The sequence below is a fragment of the Heliangelus exortis genome, chromosome 1 (genome assembly GCF_036169615.1).
Source record: "Heliangelus exortis chromosome 1, bHelExo1.hap1, whole genome shotgun sequence".
Taxonomy (NCBI): Eukaryota; Metazoa; Chordata; class Aves; order Apodiformes; family Trochilidae; genus Heliangelus; species Heliangelus exortis.
The window spans coordinates 185,311,111-185,338,778 of NC_092422.1; the positions used below are offsets into that span (position 1 = coordinate 185,311,111).

The window sequence follows — 27,668 nt, forward strand, 5'->3', positions numbered from 1 at the left end:
TATTGAATTTTTATATTTATATATTTTTATATTTTTTTTTTCTTTTAAAATCAGGTACATATTTAACATCCACAACATCCTGTCACAAGTTCTGCTGGTAATTATATGATGAGTGCAGACAGCTCCCCTGGAGACTGGCATCTTCTGGTTTCATTTAATATCTTTCAGATTTTGTATTGAAAAATCAGTTATTTCCTATTTGCCGTGTTCAGGACACTCCTGATTTTATTGACCTCTAGAATACATTTTCTTTGTGCTTTTCTTAATCTGTTTTGTTGTTGTTCACCCTCTAACTGCTCTGTATCTTTAACCACACTTCCTGCACTTATCTGTATCTTACACAGTACTTCTATATTTGTCTTTAGATGGACACATAACCATAAACACTATTGAAGATATGGATGTGCCATATATTTATATAACAGTGGAAGGGTATTTTTTATTCTCTGTTCCTTTTGTAGTAATTTCTATCATTGCTTACCTTAATTTCACATTTCTGTAGAGTGAATTTTTGTTATCTAGTCATTACGTGGTAGGAGGTTCTTCTGTGAGTCTGCCATCAGCTATAGTCTATAGCCCTCTGACTGACTGACTCAATGTTATCAGGAAGCATTTTCATCCCTTTTCAACACTGTTTTTTGATTACTTGTGATCTGTTGAGCAATGCAGACTTCAGCACAGAGTCATGTCAGACTCTATGTGTGATCTCCTTCTACTGTGAAAGGCAACTATCAGTTCATCTTCCTTCTTCCTATCTTCTGTACATTTCTTCATGTCTGATTAGCTTCCTCAGGAGCCTGGAGGGAGGCAGCTTTCTGAGTGCCTTCTGGAAATCCAGGCAGATGGTATCAAACAGATCTCTGTTGCCAACATGTTTTACTGACTCTGTCAGAGGACTTGGGTAGATTAGTGAAGCACGACTTCCCTTTACAAAAGCCATGTAGACTCTTGCTTCACTGTACCATATTTATCCTGATGTCTGCTAATTGTGTTCTTTATTGTTATTTCTTCTGCTTTAATCAGTACACATTATTAGTTCAGCATACTGAAGATCTGCCCTGTGTGAAAACTGGTATCAGGATAATGAGCACTTAGTTTAGCATTGGCTTCTCCAAGATGTCTTTGATGGGAAATGCATTAAATGGATGCACAATTAGGCAGCTCGAGCTCTGCCCCCTTGAAGGACACGGAGGAGGCAGCTCCAGCGTGCACTGTGCTGCATCTGTGCCCTGCATGGGCTGAGCAGTGCTGCAGGGAGCTCAGGGCTTCAGAAGCCTCTTAATAAAATCCTGCTGAGTGTGGGCTCTTATGTGTGGATCCCCATTTCTGCAATCAGTCCAGAAGGCCATTAAGGGTTGCATTTAGAATGAAACAAGGCTGCAAAAAAGAAGCTCAGGCAGCATATAGATTTGAGCTTAACCAGAGATCAGGCTTTTCAGGATCTGTGAATTTTGCTGAGCATATTGAAAGACTGTTTATTTGGTTCTACTAGTTTTACAACACTGTGGTGACTTCACTCAATTTGTATCATGTAAGTGAAGAATAAAATTAAAAGCAGATTTAAACCATGGGTACAACTATCTTTGTGAACATTCTGCTTCAGGAGTTGTGTTTGGACCTGAAAGAAGTTTGGTTTTCACTATTTTTATATTTAGTATTAAAAAATTCAGCCATGATAATATCTACTCACAGACTTTGTCAGCTAGATTATAGAAAAAAGTAAGCAATTTACTATGTTACAGGTGCTTGGGTTCTTGGTTGTTTTGGAGGGAAATAATTTACTCCAAAGAGATTCTAATTGATGTATTTCCAATAAGACAGCCTGTTGGTGTAATAGCAGATTTTATCTATTAAATGTTTATCAATTATGTATCTTATTCTGCGAGACTTCCTGGTCACTTCTTCAGCAGACATATCCCTCCGACACCCTGACAACTCATTTGTGAAAAATACCAACAGTCCAGACAGGGTGTCTATCACAGGGCAAGTAACTTCAAAAAATATTAATGGAAAAGATCTGCCTTTTCCTGTTTGGTACATTGCTTGCAATTATTACTGTCATAAAGTAGAAGTACTCAATGTGTTCTCCATCATGCACACTTTCAAGTTAGCTTTGTTGTTTCTTTGACTATGATAAGATGCTTTCAGTAACAAAAGGAACAACTTCATCTTTGCTGCTCTGCACACATGCTTACACTTTCTTTCTCTTTCTTGATATTAATAATTTCCATCCAGTTACATTACTTGACACATAGTATTTTGAAAATTCTGAGTACATGCTGTAATACTCAATAGTGATTTGTATCTTGCTTATTTAGTGTGTGAAATTACATCAGTAGAGGAGGGAAAGACATTCTGAATTTGTAAACACAAAGTCCTCAGACAGTGTAATGATCCAGATAGCAGTGAGTGTGGATTTTTAATTTTTATTGAGGTGGTTCATGTTTATGTCAAAACAAAAAATCCCACCTATGTTGGCAGAAAATGACCTACTGATTATGCATCTGGCAACGTAGCAGGTGTGTCATTTATTCCAGTACAGAGAACATGTGGTACTTAAAGAACATGACTGAGTATAATGGTTTCTGACTACAGTCAAGTAAGAGTTTCTTTTGTGGTGAATGGAAACTGAGCTATTCCCTACTTGCAGGAAGTATACACTGGTGCAACAACCAGTAAGGAAAAAGCAGGGAGCTGTTTTAAAGTTAAATAATTAGCCAGATAATGTATATACAACCAATACTGCAACCAAGTTATGTTAATGCTGAAGTCTTAACACTTTCAAGAGTGTATGCTCAAAAATGATAACCAAATGCATGTGAAAAATATATTTTTTGAGCAATTAGTTCATTTTTGTACATAAGAACATTAAAAAGGGGGAAAAGAGATCATTTTAAAAGAGCTTCTACTTACTTTTCTTCAATGAATGATGCAGAAATGTAGCAGCTGCATTGTATTCTACCCTCATTCTTTGTGCAAATTTCCTTTTATCACAACTGAATAATTTTTTTCTTCCTCTTTCTATTTTAGTTCATAAATTTATAGATTTTACCATCCACTTTAATTTGCTATGAAACTAAAAAAACCAAAGTCTGTGTTATGAAAATGGAACAGTTTTACCTACTGAACATTGCGTGCTAAAATTTTTGATTGTCTGGATTATCTTGTTCCTCCAAATTTAATTCAACAAGTGTAACATCACCTTCTGTGCCAGCTAACAGAAATCAGCTTTTTAAAAAGACTATTTCATCAGAAGAGTCTGGTTGATCAGAACAACATTGATCATAACAGGGTGGAAGCTGGAGTTAACTCCATTGCACTGGAGGGCAATACCTCCACAGGCCTTTGTCAGAGTCTGTGTTTCCATCTTGAAATCATCTTGTCATCTTACAGATGGTGTAAAAATCCTTCCCCTCCAGGCTTTGCACATGAATGGGAACATACACAACCTTTACTATATCATGATTACTTTTTCTCAAGGCCACAACATAAATTCTGCCCCTGCCATCTAGGATGTCCATACTGAGACAGGTCAGAAATGTGACTCCTGTACATTTGGCTCATAGCCAGGTCTGTCTGTGCTTTTCCTCTTCCACAGACTCCAGTGTTCTAAGACAGTTCTACTCTCAGGGAGAGAAAATACTGGGCACCCTATTTATCTACTTATCCAGCATTTCCAGCGTGCCTGAGGTTCCAGAATTGAATTATACAGACCATTTTCTGAAGAGAGAGCCCTCCTTGAATGCTGGACCAGCTGACTGACTTGTTTCTACGTCTTCTCTCAATGTCACAGAGTCCATGGTAATGCCACTGAGTTGATTAGCTGCTAATGGAGTGTGCTGTGATTTATGTCTATGATGTGCACAACGTATAGGTTATCATGGGAATAATGAGGCCTATCCATTAGGGTACCTTTGGCCATTCCATGCTGCTGTTCTCAAGGAGCAAGCATAGATCCTTTAAGTGACATGATGGTCTGATCTTGCTTACCACTAAGCAGTAAAATTCTAGCCATAGCTCTCCTGTGTGTGCTTCTTTTTCTGCAGAATCACATCTCCTCATGTTGTCTTTTACCCCCTGCAGGAAGACCCAGAGGCTGGGCAAATTTTTCAGTAATCTGGAACTTGGCACATATTTAATGTTTCTTCTCCGAGGAAGACTGATTCAGCTTGAAGAATTAATTTGATTCTCCAACTATGAAGAAGACCTGACAGAAATTATGAGAAGCCTATGGCATAAGAGGAGAAGAGCAAACATGTAGCTTGTCTAATACAGCAAGACAAAGATGATTGCAATTAAAAGATATTTTGTACTTTAAAACTATTCTTGGAAAAACTGGGTTTGGAAATAAGAAAAGTCTTTTACTGCTACTGTTATAGCAGTAAGGTTTTGACACTGTCGTCTTAAGTTGCCAGTGGAAGCAAACTATGTGATTTATTTTGAGATTAAGCTTGACAGTGTTATTAATCAGATTACATCCAGGTTTACGTGTGATAGTGGGAGCTTGGACTCAGTGTTTCACAACTCCTCTCCAGTTCTTACTCTGTGTTCAGATATTCCCAAAGCTGGGGACAGTTTTGCATAATTTCAGTCCCATAAATGTCAGGTATACATCAGGGTATTATGCTTTTTTTGCTGAGTCCTTAATGGTTTGTCATGCTCCAAGCCTCTGACATATCTGATGGAGATGGTGAAGTAATAACAGTTAAATGAATTGCCACATTTTTTCTGTTTCTGCAGAAGGGAAATTTCACTCATAGTTTGTGTATAATGTGTATTTCTCATGTCACCTATATAATTCTGAAGAATTCCTTCTTTTTTTGAAAGGCTTTCCTTCTGAGGTAGATGAGGTCAACAGTTGAGAATTCATGAGCAACCAAGGATTGCAGGGGATCTCCTAGGTGAACTCCACATGACAGTCTTTAACAATAACATTAAATAATTCTCTTCCAGGAAAAAATTAACTTCTCATCTTGTACAGGCTGCTCAAGAACCCCTTATTTTTCTCAGAATAAGATGTCTCATCATTTCTAGATTTCATAGTCTGTGCTTATTTATTCTTATGATGTCTTTTAGTTTAAGCAGGATTTCTTTCTCCTTGATTTTTTTAATCCCTTGATATATTTATAGAGCAGTCATATCCCTTTTCAACCTTCATCTCCAAGTCCTTATTATTCACTGGAAAGAGAGACTTTCCATTCTCCTTTTCATGTTAGTAGCACCTCTAGATGTGACTGCAGTCTTGTTGCAGACATATTGATAAAGCAACAATAAAATGCAATTTATTTGATATATATTTGATTTTTTTTCTACAAAGTTTTGAAAAATTCAAGTTAGAAAATGAGGTTACAGAGACAATTGGCTTCTCTACCTCTATTCAACCTATTTATTTTTAGCTGAGCACTACTGAATATGGAAGCAGTCCAGTTTACATCCTGGTTTGATTTCCTGTTTACATGAGCCAGTCTGGTGTCACCACCGTATTTCTGGTCCACTCTGGAAGCCTGTGTATTGCCTTCCTTCCACCTCCAAGGAGAGCTGACACACACAATAGAACTATTGTTGTAATCTCTGATAATGAAATATAAATGTTGTTGAACACCATATATATTGGGCTTATGTCACTTTGTTAAATGTGCAGATACAACAGCAAACTTCTCACTGAATTGTGGGAGAAAAATCACATCACAGAGTAAAGTCACAACTGTACCCATATTTGTGTTGGAAGTTAATATAAAAAAAGACCTGGTCACATATAGGGTGGCTTCCTATAGAATAATTTTCATGGCCTTGAAGGGGAAGGGTGTCTACTTTTTTTTTTTTTTTCTTTTTTTCTTTTCGTTTTTCAATCTTTCCTTGTTGGCCAAAACATAAAGCTCAGTCTTTCCCTTAAGAAACAATGTAAAATATTTTTTTAACATTTAAAAAGCAGTTGGAATTCTGAATTAGCCATTATTATTCTAATAGGATTTTCAGAATAAAAGAGAATCCAGATAAAGCTATTTCCACGTACAAATATATTCAGTCACTCTGGCTCAGATTTTGCCTAGTAATTTTTAGTTTTATTTTCAGTAAAGATGCATTTTAGAGAAGTGGAAATACTTTAAGTCATATATATTAATCTAAAACTAGAGGCAAATATTAGCCTGAGGTTTGTTAAACGATAACACAAATACTGCTACATTAATGGCTAAGAACCTTGGAATAGAACTGATAACAACCATTAATTCTTTTGTTCTTGAGGCTGATACACAAAACCTAAACATGATAAATGATGCAAAGCTTGTTCAGTTTTTACACATCTTTTGGATTCATCGATGTGGGGGTTTAGTACTAAGACTTTTATTCTTTAAGGGATACTGCAAGCTTGATTTTTGTTCAATTACTTGTTTTCAAAATAAATTTTTGAATGAGTGCCTCCTGTTAGAAAATACAGATCCCTCCCTTGTGCCTTTTAAACATGCTGATACAAACATGATGCTTTTTTCTGATACTTGCAGGAAAAGATCTGAGAGCACAAACACCTAACGTGCCCTGCGCCCAGGCTTCCCGTCTGCTGCTGGTATTTCCATTTCAGATGTGCTGTGGCCGTGCCTGGGGAATACCCCCCACCAAAGCTTTGTCACAAGGAGGCAAATGAGGTACCCCAGAGCAGCCCACCCTAGGGCTGCAGCTGGCTGCTGGCCAGTGGCACCCCAGCCCTGTCACCTTGTGTCAGGTGGGCGGTGGAGTCACAAGATGGAAACGTTCCCGCTTTAGAAATTGTACATTCAACTTTAATAAGGTCAAAAGACACAGATGGAAAATGGCTCCTGATTTTCCTCATCTTACATCCAATAGTGTGAAACAGGTCTCCTGCTCAAATCAGACTCCCTGCACTGAGGGACGTGTATGAATAACAACCATTAGGCCTCTCGGTGATTTACAATGAAACTATCAAAAAGTAGCTATTGAAAGGACACAGCAACTTATTTGGAGCTCATAAATTATATATTTTAATACCATTAATATCTTGCAGAAAATATCCATTGTCCTTTGAACACTCCCCTTTTTTTTACTGCCACAAAAATAAAATAAAATACTCCAATCAAAAGAGAATAAATTTGATTATATGAAAAATTTAAAAAGTGAAACAGAAAAAATTTAAGTCTGAACAGTATCACAGCTGTTTCCTTCTTAGAACTGGTCATGATAGAAGATTATGTTGATGATCATAATGCACATGCTTATTTTTGTTTCAGCTGCACGTTAGCAAAACCACTTTAACCTACAGCACGTACAGCAGCAAGAATGAAGTTTCTTCTACGTATGGGAACTGTGTATGAGGTCTATTTGTGTGTGTGTGTTTGTATGCTACAGTTAGAGAGGAATCAAAATTATGTACTGATTATGAAACTCAGTAATTACGATCTAAAATATTAGCTGTATAAGAAATGTCACATTTAAAGTGTTTTAGCAATGTTGTGCAATGAATCCCGGAAGATGGTAAGTAAATAAATAAAAGGTAAGCAAGTAACATAAAATTAAATTCTAGTAGTACCAATTTCAGAGGTAATTACAGAAGAGGAGTCTATCATTGCCTAACTGAGAGTAATAGAGGCAAATGTCAAGAAATCCAGTAGTCACATGGCACTTAATTAGTATGAATGGAACATATTATACAGACACTGATCAGGTCTTTATGACTCATTTAAAATGAGATTAATTTGGGGTTTAAGTAAGAAATTCAATTTAGTTGTTGTATACAAAGGATACAATGCATCTTCCTCAGATTCATTGTCCACAACGTCCTTTGTGTTCAAATTTAGTATTTTGAGTATCCATGGGGATTCTCATTTGTTAGTTTGTTACTTGTAGTCTAAGTGGTAAAATTGTAAATGAGGATCTGCCAGAAAACCTGAAAAGGTTATTTGTATCCTCTTGGGAAACAAAAGTGACTAATACTGAAATGCTTTGAGGGTCAGAATATACAAGAACTACTTGATGCTGATATTCCTGAATGTTTCATTTAACTATTTTCAACCAGCATGAAACATTTTGACATTTGTGGAAAGACACATTGCATTTCAGTTTGTCAGATCAAAGTAAAATGTTTCATTTGGACTTATTTTTAATGTGTAGCCTTGAGCGTCTCAACAGCCTCCTGGTATTAATACACCATCCTCCAGCTCCTTCATGTCCTGGGTCCCTATCCCAAGTTGTCTTCAATGGTGAAGACATTTCTGCATCTGTAAGTATAAGAGAGCATTGTCTCTGTCAGAAAGCAGGAAACCTTGGGCAAAAAAACTTTCCTGTGGAAAGTTAACTTTTATAGAAACAGCATTTTCCATTGAAACAACACATTTTTAGAAAACTTCCAACGAACTCCACTTAAAGTACATTTCAGGAATGCTATTTTTAAATATATGAATGCTAAAATCTATTTTTTTATCCTAAATTATCTTGATTGCAGAAACTACTTAGGCTCTCACTATAGATAAAATTGAGAGTTCATGTACAAGATATACAGATAATATTTTAATTATAATTACACAAAAATGTTATTAATTACACAGTACCATAATTAATGTGTGACTCCAAACAGGTAATTACAATCCAAGGGTTTGTAGACTATTGCAAATGGTAGGAGAAATGGGCGATGAAGTGAGCTATCACAGTAATACAGTCATGTCAATTTACAAGACTTGTTTTGCTGGACAAAGGAGGAATTAAACCATAAAAGACAATGCTCTTACTCAGAGCTGAAGAGTTATTTCAGCCTTTCTTCCCACCCCAGTTCTTTGATGTCCTTCTGGAACACAGTTTTGGGTAGATATGCACCAGGTTTTGAACATGGCTCAAAGCCACACTGATATTGCAGACATTGCAGCCAAAGAGCTTTGAGGTGAGCCTGTGCTCCATCTCACTCCTCAGGGAAACCTCTGAGGCTTAGTAAAGTAGGACATTTGTGCTCCCACCCGTTGACTGGGCATAACCCTGGTATGTATGCTGGCAAACACATTAACCAGTTAACACATGCTTACCTTGTGAGAACATAAGAAGCCACCTTTGAACAGGAAAAAAAAAAACAAAAACAAAACAAAACCCCAAACCTGGCTGTCTTCCTTTGCTGTGGTAGGTGGAGCAGGGCACAGCAAGGCAAAATGAGATTAATACAAGAGAGGCTGTGGGTGATCTACTTGCTTTTCTCTAAGGAACATACTTGTGTGGATTAAGACACAACCACAATTTTCTACAGATTTTGTTTGCAACTTCCTGTTCTATCTATAGGGTGAGTAATATGCCCTACGTCTCTCTTTTTCCATCTCTCTGCTACAGCTACACAAATACACACTCATGCACACATGCTACATTGGTCAGATGTCTGGGTTTAACCCAGACAGTTTGAGTTTCAGATCAAAAGTCTTTGTTGAAGCACAGCTTTTGATGCTGAAAGTTCAGGTTTCCATGTTTATAGCAGAGAGATGAAAGAGACTTGTGCAGCACTTGCAGGGCCATTGGGTTTGTGCTCAGGACTGCCTGGCAGCTCTCACAGGTAACTGCACATGCAAACAGTTCCAGGCAAAGTTCTCCACCCAGCTATTTCTATTGCTTTCATTCGAATATGACCTTGTTTTGGCTGGTGACACATGCCTCCTTTGGGGGGCTTTTTTTTTTCCTTCTTAGATTGCATATGCTTCCTGTCAGTTATCCCAAATGAAAGGTCACTGTTACACTTGCTAGTGTGCGACAGCTTATTGCAGTTCAGCAGTAGATTATGAACCAGGACATTCTGATAACTGGGTCCTTTCTATGTGAGGCAACAATGACATGAGATTCAAATGCAATAAATCATCATCTTTCTTTCTCTCTCTCCTAATCAAGCCCTCTGTACCTTGTTCTGTGAATAAATGAAGAAAACCAGACCATATCCAAGACTTCATCAATTGGTTGCTTAGTGCCAAGTATCACTTTTCTAGTGCTAGGTGCCATCTGGCACTGGGAACAGGTTCACCAGGGCAACTGCTGAGCAAACTAAACAACCCTCTTCAAGCAGACAGAAATCAAGCAAGGTGGCATCGAAATACTAGATGATGATCTACATCTGTGCCCTATCTACCTACCTCTATACACATATAAATACTTATTTTCTGTACTGATCTTTAATGATGCTTTTTGGTGCAAGAGAAAGAGAAAACATGAGAAGGAAAAGGAAAGGGAAGAGAGGAATTAAATCAAGATAAGTAGGCACTTTTCTGTGGCTACAGAGCTGATTGAGTAGCTTACGGTGTAAAGGACATGGAGAGTAGATTGAGCTCTGATGGCACATGTACTTATGTGGGGTGCTCAGGCTTCAACAAACCTCAGCACAGAACTGGTGCCATTTCCCAGTTCATTGATGCACCATTATATCTGCTGTACATTAAGCTCCATGAACAACTGCTAAAACACCACCTTTTAAATAAAAGGCTGAACTCTCCATCAAATCACTAAAAAATGCAAACCTTCTCAATTTTCCAGATGAAGAAGAAAACATGTATGTGCACCAGCAGCTACAGTTCAGGGTCTTATGTCATAGCACAAAAAAGTTGCCTTCACTAGGAAGATGATGGGTTGGTGAGCATTGAATTGGGCAGAGGGTGGTAACGTGCCACTTTGCTAATTCTAGTGTAGTGGTAGTAAAATTTAGCAGTCATCTAAAACAGTATTATCTTACACCACTGCAGGAAACATAAGCTTCCATGGAGATTCCTTTCAGGAGTAAAGCCAGCTTTGCTGAATCAGCTGAGAAGTACAATTTTTCTATAGACTTACATTGCAGCTGAATTAGTTCCCTCAGCTCATCTCTCACAGCATTCTTCTTCAGAAACTTGTGGCACTTGGCTTGGATAAACATACCCTGCATTGGATAAAAAATTGGCTGGATGGCTGGGCTGAAAGTGTAGTCATGAATGGAACTAAATCTGGCTGGTGACCCATCCCAAGTGGTGTCCCCCAGGGCTCAGAGCTGGGGCCTCTTCTCTTTAATATCTTCATTAATGATTCAGATGAGGGGATTGAGTGCACCCTCAGTAAATTTGCAGCTGACACCAAGCTAAGTGGCTGTGTTGATCTGCTGGAGGGTAGGGAAGCCTTACAGCAGGACCTAAACAGGTTGGACCAATGGGCCAAGGTTCATTGTGTGAGGTTTTACGTGGCCAAATGCCAGGTCTTGCACCTGGGTCATACCAACCCCATGGGAAGCTACAGACCTGGGGAAGTGTGGCTGGAGAGCTGTAAGTTGGAAAGGGACCTGGGGGTATGGGTTGATAGTTGACTCAATATGAGTCAGCAGCGTGTGCAGGTGGCCAAGAAGGCCAATGGCACTCTGGCTTGTATTAGGAACACTGTGGCCAGCAGGAATAGGGAGGTGATCATCCCTCTGTACTCAGCTCTGGTGAGGCTGCATCTTGAGTACTGTGTCCAGTTCTGGGCACCTCACTATAGGAGGGACATGGAAGTGCTGGAGCGTGTCCAGAGAAGGGCAACAAATCTCATGAAGAGCCTGGAACACAAGTCCTGTGAGGAGCAGCTGAGGGAGCTGGGGGTGTTGAGTCTTGAGAAGAGGAAACTGAGAGGAGACCTTATTGCTCTCTTAAACTGCCTCAAGGGAGGTTGGAGTGAGGAGGGAAAAAGCCTCTTCTCCTTAGTGACTGTGATAGGATCAGGGGAAATGGATGGAAGCTGCACCAGGGAAGGTTTAGGCTGGATGTTAGGAAACATTTTTCCCCTGAGAGGGTTGTCAGGCCTTGGAATGGCCCAGAACAGTGGTGGAGTCACTTTTAAATGCCCTGGAAGCATTTAAAAGGCATTTGGACCTGGTCCTTAAGGACATGGCTTAGTAGTTGACTGTGGTGTTGGTCAAAGAATGGACTGGACAATCTTGGAGGTCTCTTCCAACCAAAACATTCTGTGATTCTGTTCAATGCATTGTCCAACAAGCAGCTGTGCTGGTGTGACAGTAAGAACAACATACTACAGTGGGTGGGAATGAGCAGCAGAAAATGGAAATCTGGTAGGAGTGCCATAAGGTTATGCTTGTCAGCATGGACCATTATCATTAGTCTGTGTGACAAAGCTTTATTGGCTCAACTACATTAATAAAGGCTGTGTAGTTCTTCACCAATAAAATAATACTTAAACACTTAATATATTTGTTATGCTATAAGGCTAGGCATATACACACCTCTACTATTATTTTGCTTTGCTGAAGCATAAGCCATAAATGTAATCAGGAGACTAACAATGAAAATATTTTAATGCTTAATTTTTTCACATAAAATAAAGGCAGAAATAACACGATCCTGCTGGCTCATCATGTGTTGTCATTGCCAAAACCTCCAACAGCAGGTAAGAAAGAAAAGTTAAAATATTTTACAGAAGGAGGGCCCGAGGTGCCTGCTGACACCCCCGCTGCAGTACTTGCGGGGCGGGGGGGACCCTCTTCCTGTCAGGACGCGTTGAGTCAGCCCCGCACCGGAGCGCCTGCGGTGTCGCTTACTGCCACCGAGAACCAACCCACAGCCCCAGCAGACACCGACGGACAGCACTTCCACGTTTCACCTCCGCGGGCGAACGTTTTATTTATTTATATATTCATATATATATATGCATATATACGGATATATACCCCGGCCGGGAGCAGTCCCCGATCAGGAGCCTTCGCCCGGCCCGTCACCCTCCCTGGCCCGCCGCGCCATCTTCCCCGCCGCCCGGGGTTTACCACAGCGGCACCGCCCGCGGCCCGGCCCTGCGGGTAGCCCTTCGCCCCTCCTCGGTCACCGCCATCGCAGCGACCCCCCGGGCACTTTTCACGGCTTCGGGCTTCCCGCCCGAGGAGGGGAGGCCTTCTCCTCCCAGCGTTTCAGCGGGACGCTCCGTGAGAAGTCGATAACGCTCTGCCCTCCCCTGCCGCGGGCCGCCGAGCGCGGCGGACGCAGCCCTGGCGCGACTACAGGTCCCGGCATGCTGCAGCGCAGGCCGCCGCCTCCCGGCCCCGGAGCTCTGGGCACCGACCGCCGCCCCATTGTACTCCAGCCAGAGGAAACCGCACTTCGCCCCCCTCACCCTCCCTTCCCCCCCGCCTTCCGAGTGGTCCCTTCCAGAGCTCCGCTCGGCGCCCTGCGGAAGGTCCCATCCGTGGGAAACGGGAGGGGCTGGGGGAGCGGGGCGAGGCGGACAGCCCAGCGCTCTCTCCCTGGAGGCTGGGCCAGGCGGGGAGTAGCGTGCGCCCTCACCAGTAGGACGAGGCGGGCGTCAGAGGAGCCAATGGGCGGGCAGCGGGGGCGGGCCGGCCCGGGTCCCGCCGAGGGGCGGGCGCAGGGAAGCCGGAGGAGCGGGAGCCGCGCCTGCGCGGGGGGAGGAGGTGGGGACTTCGTCGTGTCCCTGTGTCGGCGGCGGCGTCCAGGGAGGGTCGGGCGGAGGAAGGGGACGATGGAGCGGGCGGCCGAGCGGCCGTGAGCGGGGTGCGGAGCCGCGGCGCACCAAGAGGCCGCGGGGCAGGCCCGGGGGGTGGGAGGCGAGAGGCGAGGCAGAGAAGGAAAGCAGCCGGGTGAGGGGCTCAGACGGCAGAGAGCGGACAGACGGCCGGCGTTGGGGCTCCCGCTCCGCAGGGCGGGCGGTGGGGCAGGATGAGCCAGGAGGAGATCCTGAGGAAATTCATTAAGCGAGTCCAGGCCATGAAGGACACGGACCACAATGGGGAGGACAACTTCGCCAGCGACTTCATGGTGAGGGGCGGTGGCGGGGGGATGGGCGGGCAGGGCTCCTGCCACCCTTCGGGGCAGGGGGGGGAGGGTGGTCCCGCCGTCCGCCCGAGGTGCTGGGCTGTCCCTGCGGCCCCTTCCCCAATCCAGTACGAGCAAGGGGGCTTCAGGGAAAGCATCGCTTCCCTGTAAGTGACTTCCTATTGTGTAGCTCCCCCGTGCCCCCCACCACTTTAGAGATCGGCAGGGCAGAAGGTGGCCGCCTTCATTTACCTTTCTTCCTGCCCCCCATTTTCCGGGAAGGTTTGTCACCGCAGCCCTCTACCCCGGCCCATCTCTGCTCCTGAAGTCTGAGGAGATGGTAGGTGATCGGCTATTGTAAAATTAAACGAGAGCCTTTCCCCCCCCTCTTCCCACCCTCCCTTCCTTTCCTGTGCAGATAAAGGGGACAGAGGCGGCTCGGGGAGGGCTCTCAGCGCTTCCTCTCCCTTACAGCCCCTTTTCTCGCGGGGTTGCCATGTATAATGTCATCTGGGGATAATCCGGCACTCCTTCCCTCCTTTCCCCTTTTATCTGCCCCTATACCCGCCTGCTTGAGATTTTCCTTCTTTCCGAAGATACGTGTTAAATGTATTGAATAGTCCTTGGAGGAATATTCATCTTCCCTGCCCTAACATCTCCTTTCGCTCCCCATCCCCCATCGCAGCCCTGCCTGTATCCCTCGTCCTTTCTTCCTTCCAGATCACTTTACCGTCAGCCTTTGGTTAACGTGTATGCTCGGGGAAAGAATTTATTGGAGAATTAGCTCTTTTCCTGGTTTATTTTAGCTGTTTAATCTGTCTGCTAAAATGTTTGAGGAGACTTGTCTTTTGAATAGGTGGGCTGAGCTGTGAACAATAATTTTGATAGGGCAGATGTCGCTGGCACTTTTCAGTATTGTTTAAATACTTAAAATCAAATACGGTTTGACTCACAGGAGATCTGAAGAGGAACGGGTTAGCAACCTCACTATACCCTTGTCTTGGTAGCTTGTTTTATTATGTAGCACTATTTGGGATTGGAACCACATCGCTATCCCTTTAAGCTGTCAGTCTTCGCTAGTGGTCTGGGAACAACGGCAAAAAAATAATCTCAATGTAAATGTCGCATCGGGGATTGTCTGAAATGTGGGGAGGAGGCCGCGGATGTTGCGCAAGGCAGAGGGGCGTTGGGAGCGCTGGGAGGTCCAGGGGTGGAAGAGGAAGTGGAGTGGACTTTGGGAAGTAACGAGTTCATCCAGGGTGGGGTGGGAGCCCGTGGGAAATCGGCCACGCTCTTTGGGCAGGATTTTGCAAATACTGGAAGTATGCTGTTAAAACATCTGAGCGTGTGGGAAAGGAAGAGAGAGAGAAGTAAATGAAGAGCAGCATTGTAGTGACAGGACACTTCTAAATCTGTTTCACTGAACAGAGCATGTTAGCGTGAGAATTCAGAGGTTGAGTACTTTGACAGAACCCTTTCATTCAGTGATAATATTAGTAATAAAATTGCTATCATAAACAAAAATTGACATCTTGTACTGATGTCTGTCTTGTTCATTTAAACTACATGTACTTTACAGAAAGGCTGGCTTTGGCTAGTGGAAAATACAAGATTGTTTTATGTTAAATACTTTGTACTGGATCTAGCAGTATCTAAACCACTTCTGCCATTTCATATCTAAGAAATAGCCTAATGTTTTAGCTTTCTTATAGTAGAATGGTATGCAATACTTTTGTTATCCTTTCTTCTAAGCAGTGACACCTTTGTATGGAAAAAATGCTTTTGTTTCAATTTCTCTATTTGACAGCATGCTGTTTCTACAGCTGTCAACTGTACAGTCAGTGAGCTTTCCCATTGCTCTCACAGCTCAACAAGGAAAGAAAATGCTGCTAAATAAAGGGAAAATAGGATTGCAGGATCTAATTGGCAAGTCATTTCAGGAGGAAGGTGTATTGCCTGAAACAGTGTTTAAATGCTTTGGAAAAAGTTGTATTCAAAATTTCTTTTTTCTCTTAACACTTTCTATTTTGAATTTTTGCATCTGATTTTTGCATAATAAATTGTAGGAAGATAAGGAATCTAGGATACTGATTTTTGGCCTTAATATTCACATTGGTCTCAATATTCACCTCCATGTATTGAAGCAGATATTATTCTTGTCACCACACTAATCTATAATTACTGATTCCCACTATGAACATGTTGGGGTATTGAGTATTTTATTAGTATTTTGAATGCGTGGGTTGGTTTTTGGGTTTTTTTCCCTTTTATTTTTTTATTTATTTGTTAACAGCCATATTTAGATATTCTTTAAGGGGACTGAAAAGGTAAAAGAGAGCTGAAGGGGTAAAAAGATTCAGTACAGTTTTCTCCAAGATTCAGTGGATATTTTTAAGGAGAGGGAAGGAAGTTGTTTTTTCTTACTTGAGTGCAGGATGTACTGTTACTGTTAAACAGTGGCAAATTTGTGGAATAGGAATTGCTGTTACTCATTTCTTCATTTCCAAGTCAAAATGGAATCTAAAAATAGGAGTGGAATTGTGGGTGAATGCAATTGAAAACAATACTTTATTTTCATATTTTTATTGCATTTGAATGTTTTGAGTAATAGCCTTATAGAATTATATTTAGGCCTTAGTGAATGAACTAAAAGCATGATGGATGGGTGTCAGGGAGTGCTGAAGAGCAGGTAGAGTTATGTTATTGAAAGTCCATAGTGTAGGTGACTTAGAATGCTATTGGGCAATGACATTGAGATGTCTAAAAACATGTTCCACTTGGAAAGTTGATTTTATTTATTTTTTTTCCTCTGCTTACAAGATAAATTATATAATCTGGGCACCAAGGCTTGTTACTGGAAATCAAATATATTTAATTTTAATTAGTTTGCTCTAGAAAATAAGCAGAACATATTGGTAGATCACTTCAATATTATGGATGTGCACAGTTAGGTTTAAATTAAGTGAATAGTTTGAAAACAGCCTGTAAGTTTGTCCAATTACCATTAGTCTCTAGATATGTGTTTTCCTTGTTTTCTGCTGACATTGCTGTTTGGGCAAAAGGAAACATAGATTGCTTCCTCTTGGTGTTTCATGTCATTTAAATATCATAGATTCTTATTTTCTATAATGAACATGTGTCTCACATCAAACCAGAGCTGGAAGTCAAAGCTCCATAGGAAGGTAAAGGAAAGAGTTTTCCTAAATTTTATAAAGACCTCAGTACATTTTTTTTTTCTGATTTAGATTCAGTTTATGCACAGCTAACACATTTTAGTGTTCTTATGCATTAGTCTCAATAAAGCATCCTGGTACTTTCGTTTCTATCATGTATCTCATGTAGATTGCCATTCTTACAGGAGAAGTGAAATATAAATAGTGCAAAGCTTTACCTTGGAAAAAATTAGATGTTATGGTTCAAATGTTTTATGGTGTATGACAATTCTGCTTCATCTTTTGGTTTGTATTTCTGTCTAATCTGTTGTCATGAAGCAGAATGGCCGACAGTGTTTGCAGTGGGTGCTGTGTAGGGGACCCTCAGCTGTTGTTTGAAGGTACTGCTGTCAAAATCATCCTGTCTTAGATCATCAGTCCAAATAATACAGATTTTTAACAATTTTGCAAGAAGTTACTAAGTACCTACATGTGGTCTCAATCTCTTTATACCTTTCATTCACCGGGAAACTGTTAACTAACTTAATCAACTGAATATTATGTATCTGTGTAGTGTTTCCATCTAAGCAGAAACTCTTCGGTTAGGAGATAGTAAAGAACTCAATGTGCTGTTTTCTGAAGTATGAACAGGCCACTGATTTGAATCAAGTGAAAAGGTAATTTATATGCTTTTAATCTGTTGATGGTTCTGTTTTCAAAAGTTTTAACTGAGATTTGAGTCGGGTGTGCTTGACATCTAAGGATAAAAGCAAACTGATCACATGCAGTGCAATGCCAAATGTAAAAGTTGCTCTCCCTGTTGTGGTGCTTTTTTTTCTTTCTTTCTTTTTTTTAATTTTCTTTTTTAATCTTTTTTCCTTTTTTTTTTAATCTTTTTTCCTTTTTTTTCCTTTTTTTCCCTTTTTTTTCCTTTTTTTCCTTTTTTTTTCCTTTTTTTTCCTTTTTTTCCTTTTTTCCCTTTTTTTCCTTTTTTTTCCTTTTTTTCCTTTTTTTCCTTTTTTTCCTTTTTTTCCTTTTTTTCCTTTTTTTCCTTTTTTTCCTTTTTTTCCCTTTTTTTCCTTTTTTTCCTTTTTTTCCTTTTTTTTCCTTTTTTTCCTTTTTTTCCTTTTTTTCCTTTTTTTCCTTTTTTTCCTTTTTTTCCTTTTTTTCCTTTTTTTCCTTTTTTTCCTTTTTTTCCTTTTTTTCCTTTTTTTCCTTTTTTTTCCTTTTTTTCCTTTTTTTCCTTTTTTTCCTTTTTTTCCTTTTTTTCCTTTTTTTCCTTTTTTTCCTTTTTTTCCTTTTTTTCCTTTTTTTCCTTTTTTTTCCTTTTTTCTTTTTTTCCTTTTTTTTCCTTTTTTTTCCTTTTTTTCCTTTTTTTTCCTTTTTTTTTCCTTTTTTTTTTCCTTTTTTTTTTCCTTTTTTTTTCCTTTTTTTTCCTTTTTTTTTCCTTTTTTTTTCCTTTTTTTTTCCTTTTTTTTTCCTTTTTTTTTCCTTTTTTTTTCCTTTTTTTTTCCTTTTTTTTTCCTTTTTTTTCCTTTTTTTTTCCTTTTTTTTTTCCTTTTTTTTCCTTTTTTTTTCCTTTTTTTTTCCTTTTTTTTCCTTTTTTTTTCCTTTTTTTTCCTTTTTTTTTCCTTTTTTTTTCCTTTTTTTTTTCCTTTTTTTTTCCTTTTTTTTTCCTTTTTTTTTTCCTTTTTTTTTTCCTTTTTTTTTTTCCTTTTTTTTTCCTTTTTTTTTCCTTTTTTTTTTCCTTTTTTTTTTCCTTTTTTTTTTCCTTTTTTTTTTCCTTTTTTTTTCCTTTTTTTTTCCTTTTTTTTTCCTTTTTTTTTCCTTTTTTTTTCCTTTTTTTTTTTCCTTTTTTTTTTCCTTTTTTTTTTCCTTTTTTTTTCCTTTTTTTTTCCTTTTTTTTTCCTTTTTTTTTTCCTTTTTTTTTCCTTTTTTTTTCCTTTTTTTTTGTATGTGGTTTTGTTGTGTTGTTGTTTGATCAGTTTGTTTGTTTGTGGGTGTGTGGGTGCTTGGGTTTTTTTTTTAAAGAAAAATTAATTGGTGTAAATAGGTCATGTAAATATGGGGGTTTTGAAAGAACAACATCAGTTCTGAGTGCTTCTGTTCCCACTCTGTGTGACAGAGTGATTGGCTTGGAGAAAATGACCCCTAAGTATATTGTACAGCTGATTTGCTATAAGAAGCTCTGCTCTTACAGATGTGTTCACAGGTGACAGACAGCTGTCACTGCTTTGAGCCTTTTAATAGTTTCAGAGTAAAAAAACGGGACTGTTACTACTCATCTTCCATATCCTGCTTTAATTTGAGTGATAATGCTTTTTTAAAGGTTTATTTCAGCTAGAAACTGTTGGTTTGACTGGGGACACACACCCCAACACATGACTTCATTGTGAGCAGTGAGAGTCATCCAGGCCACTCGTGAAGCTTCATTTATGTAGACTACATCTGGCTGGAGCAATCTGACTGAATAATAATTTCAGTAGCCCTTTACTTGAGAGGCTTCTGAATTTTGTAAAAAATTCTCTAAATGTTATACAAAAATACAACTCTGTGTTGTATTACAACTAAACAACTTCACAGTTTAGTTATTCAGCTTTTTTTGTCTCCTTCTGAGGAAATGAGTGCTGTTCCTGTTGTTTCAAAGATGCCGTTCTGAATTTTCATAGGAGTGGTTGAATACAACCACAAAGCTGCTACAGTGGCTCTAGGGTATAACAACTTGCAAATTCTGCCTAAAAATGAAGTAGTTCTTTTGGGTAAATGAAGAAAGTTGGGTAATACTCTGGGTTATGTCAAAGATCTTGTGTGGTAATAAGTTCTGTTTGCTCAGTCTCTAAAAACAGCAATGGTGTATGTCTGCTGTTCTTACAGAGTAAAGCATTCTGTACTGATTCTGCTGAGTATTCTAGAACTGTGTAGGAGGAGGAAATGGTAATCTTGACCTTGCATCTCATGGTATACTACGTGCACTCCAAATAATTTAAATAGCATGTCAAATGCATTCTTTGCATTTATTGTGATCTCAGTTCTGCAGTGCCTTTTGCTGCATGTCATTACACATATAGATATGAAAAGATATATATGAGATGGCTTAATACCTACATATAGATACATGTTATGTGACCAAAATTTATCTGCTCTAAACCCTTGTCTATAGTTCCATAGACCTATGTACAGGCAGAGATATCTGCATATGTACTTATGTATGTAAATTGTTGTATGTCTACTTACTGCTCTGCCTCTCTATGTGGCTGATTGCTGTAGTAAGACTTTCTTGTTTCAGAGTGTATCTATTTTAACTTAACTGAATTGGCTCAGGGTATTTTTTCCTTGATGTTATAGCTAAACAGACGTTACCAGCTCTGCAAGCAGGAAAAGGTTAATCTGAATATATTCTTATCCAGTGTGTATGCATTTGTTACTAGTGAGTGCAACAAAAATCCAAGGCTTTTAAATTTCCCTCAGGGCTGTTATTTGTAATAAACAAAAATCCTGTTTGATTTTCTGCACTATCAGTATTTAAGAATCATGGATTTTGTGTTGTGTAGTGCTACAGTTATGCTGTAATATACTTAGTACAGATGCCTTTTTGGCACAAGGAAAACAGTAATGCATTTTTTAGCATGGTGAAAAGATGAAAGTATAGTAGTACCTTGAATACAAGCTTGTAGAACTGAATTCAGAAGCTAGATGATGTTTTTCTTCTTGGTCTTATAAAACAACTTTCATTTAGGGAGAGGCATCAGTGCTAAAGGTCAGATATGGAATTGGGTAAAGCATAAGTTAATTGGGTAGAGCAGAAGCTCTTTGTGCCATTAGGAAGTGCAGTGTTTGCATCCTGGTATTTGCATCCTGGTGTTTTCCTTGGGCTGTTGGACTCCAATTGCTAGAGTTGTGCCAGTGTGGGCTGGGGTAACTCAGCTGTGTATCTTCACCCAAAATGAAGCATGGATATGGATTTCTGTTTCTGTTAACTGGCATGTGAATGTTGCAAAGAGATTAAGCTCTTTGTTTTCCTGCTTCATCTGGCAAAAAAACTTGCCAATATAAACTTAACTTGCAAATTTGTTCAAATTTTAGTAGCCAGAATGTGTTAATGGAAGGAGAGTTTTTGATCCAGAACCCAGAGAGCTGCTATGTTGTTAGAATTCTGTCTTGAGCCCCTCTGCATCTTTGCGAAACAAAATCGTGTTCAGACCCAATGCTGCTGAGACCCAGCAAGTTCAAAGCCAGCAGCTTTAGTAGCAAAGGTGAGAGTGCAGCAGCACGTTGAGAAAGACTTGTAAGAGAAGAGCACAGTGAAGTCCATTGGGCTTTAGGACCATTGGGCTTTAGTCCTGTGTTAGGAATTATTGTTTTGAAGTATCTTTGAATACTGCTGCCAGGATATTTTTGTCACTGCAGGGTTGACATAGGAAAGTCACTGCTTGGATCTTTGAGGCTGTATTCTAGCTACCCTTTTGCCATCAGCTTTAGAATGAAAAAATTCTTACCCAGCTAAGAAGAGAAAAAGTAGAAAAATAAGCTTCCCAGAAGGTACCAGATGAATAGAGGTATAAATGGATGACCTAGTTCAGTTGACCTGATTTTTGTCTTATCTATCCTCCTACAAACTGATACTTTTAATTTCTTTAAAGATAATTTTATTGGTGTTAATTTATCGGAAGACTGAAAGGCAATATTGGTCTAATGGAAATTTCTTGTGAAAGAAAAACCTAGAAGAATTGAATTATCAGCTGTAAAAAGCAGCAAGCTGATGTAGCCAGTTATTTCAATGGAGGAAAATGTCTGGCTATTATGAGGCTGAAGCTATGAATGATGTTGCCTCATGGACTGGATGTGTCACTAGGAACAAAAGCAAATAAAGATAAAATTCATTATTTCAAATTTCTAGAAGGATGCACTAGTAATTTTTGAAGGGAATCCTGCTTCTGGCAGTTTTTAAAATTTATTTTGCTACTGAACTCCATCAATCCAGTAAAAGGAATTTAATTGCCTCGTGTTAGGTATGTGACAAAGGCAGCTACATTAGTAGACTGAAAGTTGTAAGTGCTCTGTGGATCGCTTGGTTTGTTCAGTTTTTATTTTGCTGTGATTTGGAGAAATCCTAACACAGCTGTATACCTATAATTTATGTTGCTTTCTCTTTGAAAGAGGGGTTATACTTTTTTCTTTTTTTTTTTTTTTTTTTCTTTTTTTTTTAATATATGTTGGAGAGCAGGCTCGAATCTTAAACATTATTGAAATATATTAGTTTTAATTGTAGGATCTTAGCTTTGAGTTTTGGTATCTAAAGTCATGGGTTGGAAAATCTGAGTCTCTGAGGGGAAGTTAACTTAGTTAAAACCATATTGCCATAAAGAACATATTCACTAATCTACTCTTATTTAGTTATAGTACTGAACTCGTAAATTTTAAACGAGCTTTTTTTGTTTGGTTTGTTGTTTTTAAAATCAGAGTACAGTGGTGTCCTTTTGAACAATTTTGCATCTTTCTGCATTTGTCTGTCTTGTCATCCACATGAGGCAGGAAGAATGACATCTGCTTTTTGTTTTTGGTCTGAAAACACACAGATGTTTTGTACTCTTTGTGATCACAGGAAGAGGAGCTTCTGTCTGGATGGGTGAGATTGAGAGCAATTCTTTCTTTGGTTCTGGAGAGGTAGATGACCATCTTTCAGTTGTGCAGCTGCCCTACAGTGAGAACAAGGGGCCAAGACTTTCTTCTGGAAAACTAATAAAATGCAGTCAGTGGGAGACTGAAAGAGAGTGTGGTACATGAGCAGTGTTGTTTTGTCTTCCTCCTTTTATTGAGGTTGGGCAGTTGGCACCTCTGCTATTGTTGCTTTCTTTGGTATCTCCTATAAGGTCAATATAATATAATGGCTCAGAAATCCATTTCTTGTGCTGAAATGAATGTCTGTAGTTGTTTAGAGAAGGTTCTGGCTCATGCAGGTTTGGACTACACTTCAAAAGACATAATTCCCAGGTACTTATCCCTTTTGAGAGTTTCAGGGGCTGTTGGTTCAGAAGTTTCATACTGTTTTCATTGTTGGTTTGTTTTTTTTTTTTTAAGTATACATCTTTCATTTATGTTAGTATGGCATTATTCCCGTGGTAGTTCTTGGAGGCCATGGCTATCTTTAAACAAGTGCATTTCCAGTTCAAAGGATGCTACATGGCTTTCCTGTCATTAGGTGGTCAAGGGACTTGTCAATGTATTTTGTGCATCATATTGAAATTACTGATTGCTGTGGGAACTGCACAGCTCTGGAGAAGCTGAAGCAGTGTTCCACTCTGTCCTAAATATTTATTTCTTTTTTGACTCTCCAGTGAGTACCTCAAGGCAACCAGTGTTTTGGTAGCATATATGGTGTTTGGGTATAGCTTCCTATTTATATAGATTTTCTTATTGGATTAGTTGTCTCAGTATTTGTGGGGGCTTGCTGCACAAAACTGATAATTAACATAAAAAGCAGAACAAACAAAAATGTGATATATGAACAGTGCACTGTACTTAGACTGTGGATAGGCTGGATTTGTAAGTTGCTGACTAATTGATCATGGGGGTGTCTCAGTGGTAAATGTATTATGTCTTGCATTTTTGCAGTGTGTATCTTTTTTCTTTACTGCTTTTCCACACATAGAAAATGAGTCTTAATTCTTCCTTCAATTTCTACTTGAATCTTTGCCTCCCTGCATAGGAAAGAGGATTGCCACTGGAAGCTATAATTTCTTTGTTGGTTACTCCCTCATGTATATTCTGATAATTTTAGCAAATAGGTAAGTGTTAATTGAAATTAATGCAGTTGTCCAGTAGGTGTACTGAAAGGAATCATTTATCTAAAAATAAAGCTGGAAAATGAAACACTATTCTGGAGGGAAGGGCATATGTAGGTTAGTTTAACTGCTTAAAAAATCTGAGAATTCCCACAGAAATGAATCAATTATAGGGCAGCACCCCTATTGCACCAACTGTTACAAGAAAGGCAGTCTCTTAGATTCTGCAAGTCTCCCCAGAGAGCTCTAAGTATTTGATAGTTTCTTCTAAGATTATTTTCTTTCTTCTAAGGCTAAGTTTCTTCTAAGACTACATTCTATTTTTTAGTAGTACAGGTGTTACACAAAGCCATGTTGATTTTTATTAGGACCAAATTAAATGTGAAACTAATTTTAACACATATCCTGTGGGACTGCATAAACATAACTGTGTAAACACTAATGGACATTGACATAAATGTCAATGGAGAAAAATTACTGATTTTAGGCTGGTGAAAAGATTTTTGAAACTACTCAGAGAATTTATTTTAGTAAAGAAATGCATTGTGTATTAGATGCTTCATTTTTCTGTTATTTGTTCGTCATGAAGAGTATGTCTAGAAAGGAGAACTGTAACTTATATTATTTCCTTTAACAGCTTTTTTTCTATAAAACTGGAACACAGGAGCTTTGCACTTAAAAGTTTGGACATAAGTTGTTTTTTTTTTTCCAAGCTGTACATTCTGAAGTATGCTGTCATTTGGCTGGCTGTTAAGCCATACTGTCACTTGCAAACCAGTTGCAGCTTTTTATATTTTCCTTATAGACAGAACTTTTCAAAGGCTATTCCATAGAATTCCTATGGAATTGCCCTGATATTCTATAGTAACAATTCTCTAGTTGCATCTTCAACTGGTACCAGCTATTTTCTTAATATTTCGATTAAGATGGTGAAATTAAAGCTTTCTTTTCTTTTCCTGTGTTTTTGTTATAGTAAAAATGGAGCCTACAAGTTTTTTAGGATGTCAGCTTCCTATTTTTCTTGTTCTGAAGGGAACAGGTAGAAACTTGAATATATAGAACTACCAGAGAGTACCTTGTTGTATTCATTACAAATTACAGAAATCTCTAGCCTGTTAATAAATTAATTTGAGACACCAATAACACTGAAAAACTATGTGTATCCTGAAGTCAACAAGCTGTTGCCATAAACCCCTGTATAAGCTGTGATTTCCTAAAGGGAAATAGTATTTACTGCTAAATGCTAGCTAATCACATAACTAATTCTAATTTGGAATAGCCAGAATGAGAACTTACATGTGGTAATTTTTACGTTACTAAACACTACAGCATTTTTGGTGCAAAGCTATAGCAACGTCTATTTTTGGCACAGCACTTGAAAAAGCATTAGCACTGTTTAAATTGGTGATTGTGTGAAAATGAAGCCAGCATCCTGTTTGTACAGTCTTAGAGCATAAATACGAGGCTTCCCTTCCTGTATTCATAGAAAGAATATTCTCTGTCTGGTAAAATAAGGCAATATGATCACCCAAAGAAGAAAGTATTTACATATAAAAACCTTAGTAGTGGTATTTTTAGCTTGTATGGATGAAGATAGCTTCCAGATATGTTAAGTGAACATCAGGCCAGGATGTGTTTAAAAGTGAGAAAAAGAGCAATGAAGTGAAAAGGGAATACGGTGAAGGGATTTAATTAACAGAGAACTAATTTATTGCTAGAGAGACAGTACCTTTGAACTAAACATGACCATGGTTGGAAGCAGGTAGAGGTTTTAGTATAGCATATCAGGGAGTCACTGGAATTTGCTTTAGTAAATAAATGCAACAATAAATTTCTATTCTTGCATATGAGCTCCATGTCCTTTAGATTTTATGGTGTCATTGTATTGCTTCCCAGCTTAAAACCTCCGGAACTCTGTCCTGAAGTTAGGAGTTTCCTAAATCATGTACTGATGGTGTAAGTTTTCAGGTGTTGTTCCTTTGGAACTATTCCAAGACAAGTAATAATAGCACTTACTTGTAAGATTTTTATGGTTTATTTTTTTCTCTGTTAACAGTTTTTTGCCAGTGTGTTACTGCAATTTAGCATTGGCTGACAACACCTGGGAATATCACATGTTCCATTTGTAGGAATGTAGCTCACCAGTTTTATATGTTTGAACCCCGATATTTGTTTGGATAGAGAGCACAACTTTCTCTCCTTTCTGTGGTAGAGCAGTTTAGTGAGTGTAGGATTGTCCTATCATGCTGAAAGCTAAGCATGTAAAACCTTTTAATTTATAAACTGGGCTTGAGAGAGCCTCCAGAAGAAAGAGGGGCAACTTTGTGTAAGCAAAGTGCATTGTGATTTTTAAAGGTATCTCAGCTGTCACAAAGGAAGGATTTTTGCAAAAGAAAAGGTTGGAGAAACACTTGTGTGGGCTTCCTTTTGCATTCATACTGCTGCCTTTTCATTTGTCGTTAGCTTGTTGGATCTAGCTCCAGGACATTGTATAAACAAGACACCTGTAGGAATTTTGTGTGTACGTCAGCCAGTAGCTGAAGCCCTGCAAAGTGTGTAGCTTCCTACTGAGCACCATGCTTCTGTCAGATCTTATGCAAATTGCAGCATGTATTTCTTTTGATTCAACACATACTACCTCTGATTAATGAAGATTTATTCTCTCTTGGATAAGAGTGGCTGGAAAGCTGCCTGACAGAACAGGACCTGGGTGTATTGCTTGGCAGTTGGCTGAATACAAGCCAGCAATGTGCCCAGGTGGCCAAGAAGGCCAATGGCAATCTGGCTTCTATCACAAACTGTGTGCCTAGCAGGACAAAGGAAGTAATTCTGCCCCTGTACTCAGCACTGGTGAGGCCCCACCTCGAGTACTGTGTTCAGTTTTGGGCACTTCAATACAAAAAGGACACTGAGGTGTTGGAGCAGCCCAAAGAAGGGCAACAAAGGCAATGAAGGGTTTGGAAATCATCCCTTATGAGGAGCAACTCAGGGTGTTGAGGCTGTTCAGTCTGGGGAAACAGAGGCTGAGGAGAGACCTTATTGCTCTTTACAAATACCTGGAAGGAGGCTGTAGTAAGAGTGGAGCTTGTCTCTTCCCACTGGTGACAGATGACAGGACAAAGGGAAATGGCCTCAAGTTGCATCAGTTTTGATATCAGGAGAAAAGTCTTTACAGAAACGGTTGTTAAGCACTGGAACAAGCTCCCCAGGGAGGTGGTTGAGCCTCCATCCCTGAGTGTGTTTAAAAATCATCTGGATGTGGTGCTTGGGGATGTGGTTTAGTGGTGGGTCATCAGAAATAGGGTAATAGGGATAGGATGAGGCTGGACTCGATGGTCTTAAAGGTCTTCTCCAGCCTGAGCAATTCTGGCTGGGGGTATTTTTATTTTCCTTTTGCTTCTCTCTATGGTTGGTTATTGTAATTTTAGGCTTTTTTTCTTTCTTCCCTTCCCTTTACTCCTGTACTTGTGCTATCTTATCCCTGTACTGCTAGAATTATTTCCTTTTTAAGCCATCAGTTGTTATTGTTCTTGAATGACAGAGGCCATTGTATGATGAGTAGAAAACCATGAGTGTAAATGAAATATATTTTTTCAATATATTTCTTCTTTGTCTTTGCATTGCTTTGAGACTTGAAGCTCCTCAAGGAGCAGAAACATTACAGGGTGTGAGGGATTTAATGAGCTGAAGGCATATGATTGTAGTGTAGTTTGGTACCTTTTGAATGGCATGACCATTGATCAATTGTTGGGTTAAAATAAGAGATAAGGTATATGGGTAGATTTTTTTTTTTTTTTTTTTTTTTCTCGTTTTTTTGTTTGGTTTGCTTTAATTCAGTGGTCAAAGTAAACTAGCTGGTCTACATCAGTCTGTTTTTAAATTCAGAACAGAACAGTTCAACCACAAATTTTATTTTCTTTCTTATCCTCTTAAAGGGAAAGTTGTCTGCAAATGTTATCTAGCTCTGATTAATCAACATTTTTTAGCAA

General features: G+C 39.1%; 1 protein-coding gene across 3 annotated transcripts in view; it reads left to right on the forward strand.

The window, feature by feature from the left end:
* Positions 1–13,393: 13,393 nt before the first annotated feature.
* Positions 13,394–27,668, forward strand: part of PTPN12 (protein tyrosine phosphatase non-receptor type 12) — a 71,490-nt gene continuing 57,215 nt past the window's right edge. Inside the window, exon 1 of one of the 3 annotated variants that reach the window (XM_071733972.1) lies at positions 13,394–13,748. In XM_071733972.1, coding sequence (XP_071590073.1) covers positions 13,650–13,748 — 99 coding nt within the window. In that variant the 5' untranslated portion in view covers positions 13,394–13,649. The remainder of the gene's footprint in view (positions 13,749–27,668) is intronic. The other 2 variants (XM_071733973.1, XM_071733974.1) reach the window with 2 other exon arrangements.